The sequence below is a fragment of the Octopus bimaculoides genome, chromosome 26 (assembly GCF_001194135.2).
Source record: "Octopus bimaculoides isolate UCB-OBI-ISO-001 chromosome 26, ASM119413v2, whole genome shotgun sequence".
In the NCBI taxonomy this organism is placed as follows: Eukaryota; Metazoa; Mollusca; class Cephalopoda; order Octopoda; family Octopodidae; genus Octopus; species Octopus bimaculoides.
The window spans coordinates 22463983-22470244 of record NC_069006.1 but is presented as its reverse complement, the minus strand read 5'-3'; the positions used below and the strand labels follow the sequence as shown (position 1 = coordinate 22470244).

Here is a 6262-nt window from a genome sequence, read left to right as displayed (position 1 = left end):
ACAAACATAGACTTGCCCAAATGCATCAATAAATTAACATTGATATTTTTTTCATTGTTGTCACAATCATCTGAAAGGGAACTGTCAAAACATATTCGAGCAATTTTGCTATTCAACTTCAAAAAAGGACATAAAGCAGTTGAAACTGCTCACGATATAGACGAAATGTTTGGTGAGGAAATGACCAGTGAGTGGTCAGCTTGAAAATAGTTTAAACAATTTCGCAGTGGAGACCTTAGTGGACACCCATCTGTCATCGATGACGGTGAATTAAAGACCGTCATTGAGACAGATCCATGTAAAACCATTCGAGAACTGGCAAAAGAACTTCAAGTTAGCCAGAAAACTGCATGCGATCGGAAAATCAAAAAAATTCTACAAATGGGTACCACACAAGGTAAATGAAATTCAGAAAATGTGCAGATATGAAATTTGCTTGTCACTTCTTCTCCATAACCAGACTAATCTATTTCTTGACTGTATTGTAATTTGCGATGAAAATTGGATTGTGTACAATAATACGAAACGATCTTAGCAGTGGTTGGACCAAAATTAAGCACTGGAAACCTTCCTTAAACGCGAGTTCTTCAAAAAGAAGGTTATGGTAATTGTTTGGTGGTGTACTGCTGGATTGACACAGTCTACCTAACTGTAAATATGTACCACCTGGGAGAGTACCTACAGATTGTCTGGGGATGGTATCCTACAATGTCATTCTAAAAATAAGCAATTACATTCGACAAAGTAATCAGAAATCTAAAGGGTTAAAGACTGTCCATAACTCACACCCATATAAGAGAGTTGTTCTCACAACTCTTTTATGTGGGGGACCATTAGTTAGTGGTGAGACTGATTCTCCTATGCTCCCATACATTCTCTCCCACAAGCTGCTGAAAGCAGTGCTAGCTTTGGAGACTGTCCTCTTGACCTTGCCACCAATGTTTGCTGATCTTAGTTTGGACTAAGAAGGTAGGGGTGAACCGAAGGTCTCTCACATTCTGGGTTTTGTCCATCCACATACATATTGGTGTCATTTCTCTCTTTTCTTCAAAGGTGCACACACATACATGTACATATACACTGTCAAATGTATTTTTATTTATACATGTATGTGCACATACACACTCATATGCATACACACTAACAAATAACTTCACATACACATATTTGTGTGTGGATGTGTATGCATTGAGATATGCACTTGTACAAATATTATAACACATGCATACATACATTGAAAAATGTATGTTTATTTATACACACATTATGTATACACACACACACCCACATAGATATATATATATATGCATAGTCTGTGTCACACACACACACACAAGTATGCTCATTTCCAAATGTTTATTTACACACACACATACATACATACAATCATGCCTATTGTTGAAAGTATGTTTATTTACACATACACACACAAGCACGCTTATTGCCAGAAGTATGTTTATTTACACACACGTAAATACAGGCACAAATTGATTGCCAAAATTCTGTCATTCAAAGACGACCTTTCCACTGCCACATCTGTCTACCAATTTATATATTGTTTATTTCTTTTTGTTTTTTTTTTCTTCTTCTTCAGAAAATGGAGAAAAAGTCATCAGGTTTGACCCCCTATCTTGCGTTTTGTACGTTTGTGGCTGTATTCGGTAATTCCCTCCTCTATGGGTATAACATTGGAGTGATCAACACTCCAGCTGAGGTAAGACAGACTTTCATGATTCACTAAATGTTTTTTATTTTATTTTTATTTTTATTATTATTATTATTATTATTATTATTATTATTATTATTATTATCTAACTTGGGGATTGGTGAAGTGGTGTGGACACTGCTGAGGAGACCCCAAAAGGCAGCGAGCTGGCAGAATCGTTAGCATGCCAGGCGAAATGCTTAGTGGTATTTCGCCTGACACTACATTCTGAGTTGAAAATGAGCTGCAATAATCCTCTTTGTGCTAATTATCAAATAAACCCTTCTCTGCTAATTTTAGAGGCACGATAGCTGTAAAATTTCACTGCTTGTGCTACCGACCAAATTGACATGGGTGTAGATTGCTCTCCGTTCGGAGCGTTGTATGCCTGAACAACAGTCACACTTTTTGATTAATTAGCAAATTAAGTTCATCTGGTAATTAAATATATGGTGATTTATAATTGCTCAGTAGTTATGAGTATGCGTTAAAAATTGTATTCTTGTCACAGAGTTGTGCTTCTGAATGAAGCATTAAACGACTATTCATTTCAAAAGCTGTGTCTATATTCATGTGTGTGTGTGTGTGTGTGTGTGCAAGAAGAACATCCTTCCACAGAAATTATACAGGAACAGACACTCAAGCTTGACGCATTCCTTGGACTTACCGGGTCCTGCCAAATTACTCCAGCAAAAACCAGCATTGAATATGGAAGTTAAATGATGATGATGAGGAAGAGGAGGATGGACTTCCTAGAATGTTTAACTGTTCCAGTTGTTGCAAGGTCTAACATTTTTGTTAAATTTTTGGTCTTCAATAAAAGATGGAGACAGATGAGTAAATTGTTTACCTTTAAACAGGAAGTCAAGAAAGATGGAGTAATTTGACAAATAACAAGAAATAAGACAAGAGTTTTGTTTGCCCTTCACTAGAAAGTAAAAAACGATAAAGAAAGTTGTTTGCCCTTTAACAGACACAGTGAAGTATGAGTGAATAGTTTGCCCTGTGACAGGAAGTAAAGAAAAAGATATTTGCCATAAACAGAAAATAATGTCGGGGGAAGTTATTAGCCCTTTAAAAAGGAGTAGAAAGAGAGTTATTTGTCCTTTAATAGAAAGCTGAGAAAGGTTAAGGTATTTGCTTTTAACTGAAAACAAAGGAGTTATTTGCCCTGAAACAGAGAGGTATAAGGGAGTTGTTTGCCCTAAAGCAGAAAATCAATATGAGAGAGTTCTTTGCCCTTTAACAAGGAGTAGAGAAGGACAAGTGAGTAAGAAAGTTGTTTGCCCTTCAATAGAGTGTAGAGAATAAAGAGGAAGTTGTTTGCCCTTCAATAGAGTGTAGAGAATAAAGAGGAAGTTGTTTGCCCTTTAACAGGGAATAGAAAAGAACAAGGGAGTTGTTTACCCTTCTATAAGAGAGTTACATAAAGGGGTTATTTGCCCTTCAACAGATATTAATGAAAAGAATTATTTGACCCTTTAAGAGAGAGAGTTATCTGTCCCTTAATACAAAGTAGAGAAAGGTGAATTTGTTAGCCTTTGAGCAGTGAAAGGAAATGTTTGCCCTTTGACAGATTTGAGAAAGGAGTTATTTACCCTTCAATCACAAAATGAAATTTCATTGTTATTCCAGTAATGAATTTCTATATGTACTAAAAATAGAATTGAAATATTGTGCAAGTCAAATTGCCTCAATATAGTTGACATAACAAAAAAATAATTTCAAATATGACATTTCAGGCAGACGAGTATATAAAATTGCTTTCTGTCATTTAAAATATTAAAATTTTGTGCTGAGTATATCTGACTTTTATAGTGAAAGGGCTAACTTGTTGAGTGACTGCTGCAAACACAAACCCTCGTGTACCCTTATTATTCTGGAATTTACACCGATTTTTCCAGTTTCTTGATTCCCTTGGGTATATCATAGCTGAAACTATGGCACAAAACACTAGTTTTCTATTCCTGTACAAGGGTCAGGCAATCTTTCACCCACAAGAAGTTACTCACACTTGACAAAGCTCATGCAAGATCCACAATGCAGGTGGGGCCCAGTTAGAATTTTATTCAGGTCAAATAGCCCGTCCCGCTCAAAAGGTCCCCGAATAAGGGTTGTTTAAGGATGTTGAATGAAACACCCATGTTTCCAGAGGTGAATTATTCAAACCTCAAAGAATTCTTCAGCACATGGCTATGATGCTCCCCTACTGCTTCTGCTGGTGATCAGAGATGTACATATCATCAGCCACCAAGGGGCATGCTCAACTGGTTGAGGTCAAACAACTGACAAGCAAATCTGTGATATTGAGCAGAATATTTGCTTTAGCCCATCTTTTATACAAAGACAAAACAATGTACACGGTAACACCTCCAGTCAGTTAAGATGAGAAGCCATGAAAGCTACTGCCTGGTACTGCATCAGGGCATATTATTAATATTTATTTATTTGTTTGTTTATTATTATTATTATTATTATTATTATTATTAAGGCAGTGAGGTGGTTGAGTTGTTAGCACACTGTGTAAAGTGGTATTTTGCCTGTCCTTAGGTTCTGGGTTCAAATACCACTGAAGTCAGCTTTGCTTTCATCATATCAGGGTTGATAGATCAAGTAGCAGTTGAGCACTGGGGTTGATGTAACCGATTTATGCCCCCTCCTGAAATTGTTGGCCTTGTGCCAAAATTAGAAACCATTATTACACAGTGCTTTTCTCATTCACATACGCCCATGGGTGGTGCCTGTTTCTATGTTGATCCTATGGGTGGTATCAGTTTACAGTTAAGTAGAATGAGCTGTCTCCTTGAACCCTCAAAAATCCTATTGTCTAATGCAGAAATGGGAAAAACTTTTATATTATATATTAAATAGCTGTAATGAAGCCAACTGTTAATTGATATGACTTCATTTCATAAATAGGAGGAAAAAATTTTAAGTTCTTGCTAAACCTGTTATTTATAAAATACAATTATTCATGAAATTTTAAATAAAATGCCATAGAAAAAAAAGAAAAAAAATATTATTTTACTGAATAAGCACTCCCAGTGTAATCTCTTTGATTTTTAATCTTTTTTTTTTCTTTTCATAAAATTTCTTCAGTTTCCCATGTTTTAAACAATGCTAATTCCTTTAAGCAGTTCTATATATCTTTCACTTGTTTCAGTCAAATGAATCCACCCCAGTACTTCTTTTTTTAAGGTTGGTCTCTTTGCCAAACCACTAAGTTACAAGAATACCAACACACGAACACCGGTTGTCAAATGGTGTTGGTGGGAGAAACAGACAGAAAGACAAACACAGACAGGACTTTAGGATTTTAGTCAAACAAATCAATTCCAGTACTTTCGTTTTCCTTAAAACCTGACACTTATTCTATCATTTCCTTCGGCCAAACTGCTAAGTTACAGGATTGTAAACAAGAAGGTGATGCTCTGTATCTAGTGGCATCAAAAGACACCATCATGTATTATGAGCTACTTCCACAAAATCAGATGTGAAGTTCAGACTATTATTGTTCCCAATTAGATCAATAAAAGGAGGCAATTGATGAATGATGTTCAGAATTGGCCAACCAAAAGGATGTTGTCTTACATGAGGACAAAACCTAGATCACACGTTTCTTTGCAAACCAGGCAGAAATGACCAACCCCACCCACAATATTCACTTGATCTTGCACCTTCAGATTATCATTTATTTCAATCCCTGCAAACTTCTCTTAATGGGAAGAGCTTCGGTTCTTTAAAAGAGTGTACAAAACTACTTGGACCAGGTCATGACCCAGAAAGACACTAAGTTCTGGGAGGGCGGAATCATGAAGCTGCCACAAATATGACAAAAGGTAATGGAACAAAATGGAAAATATGTGGTTGAATGTGTACAACTATACTGTTAATGAATTTTACTTAAAAAACGCTACAAACCTTTTTACCAACCCAGTTGTATATGATAAGCTTCTTTCAGTTTCCATTTATCAAATCCATTCACAAGCATTGGTCAGCCTGACGCTATAGTTGAAAACACTCACCCTACAACACCAATAACAACATCACCAACACCACCATCACAATCACCACTATCATCATCAACATCCAACACTCCAAATACCTTCACTAACAGCCAAGTCCATCTCCACCACCACCACCACCACCATAGCTGTGTGTTTGTGTTGGTCCAGTTGTAGGAAACAACGGCCTGGACTGGCCTTGACTGGGATCATCAAACATTCCTCAGCCTTCTCCGCACCTCCCAGCACACACACACACACACACCCACTCACCTGCTCTGCCCTCATCACTTCTTCCTCAAAAACTTTCATGAGAAAATTCAAGGTGAAAGAGACATGAAGAGAAAATGTCAATAGTATTCAAAGCAGCTCAGCACAACATAGCTGCACACACACACACACACACACATACCTGAAGGGCGCACCTGAAAGACAGACAGATCAGGTCACAGGCAGCATCGTTAGTAGTAATAGTGGTGGTGGTGGTGGTGGTGGTGGTTGTGGTGGTGGTGGTGGTGGTGGTGGTCTTGTTGATATTGGTGTTGGGGGTGGA

The 6262-nt window shown here is 37.2% G+C and overlaps 1 protein-coding gene across 1 annotated transcript in view; it reads left to right on the top strand.

Annotated features, from left to right (window-relative positions):
* LOC106881580 (solute carrier family 2, facilitated glucose transporter member 1) overlaps positions 1–6262 on the top strand; it is a 30598-nt gene that overhangs the window by 16279 nt on the left and 8057 nt on the right. The window contains exon 3 of the mRNA XM_052976929.1: positions 1595–1738. Within this exon, the coding sequence (XP_052832889.1) occupies positions 1595–1738 (144 nt within the window). The remainder of the gene's footprint in view (positions 1–1594; positions 1739–6262) is intronic.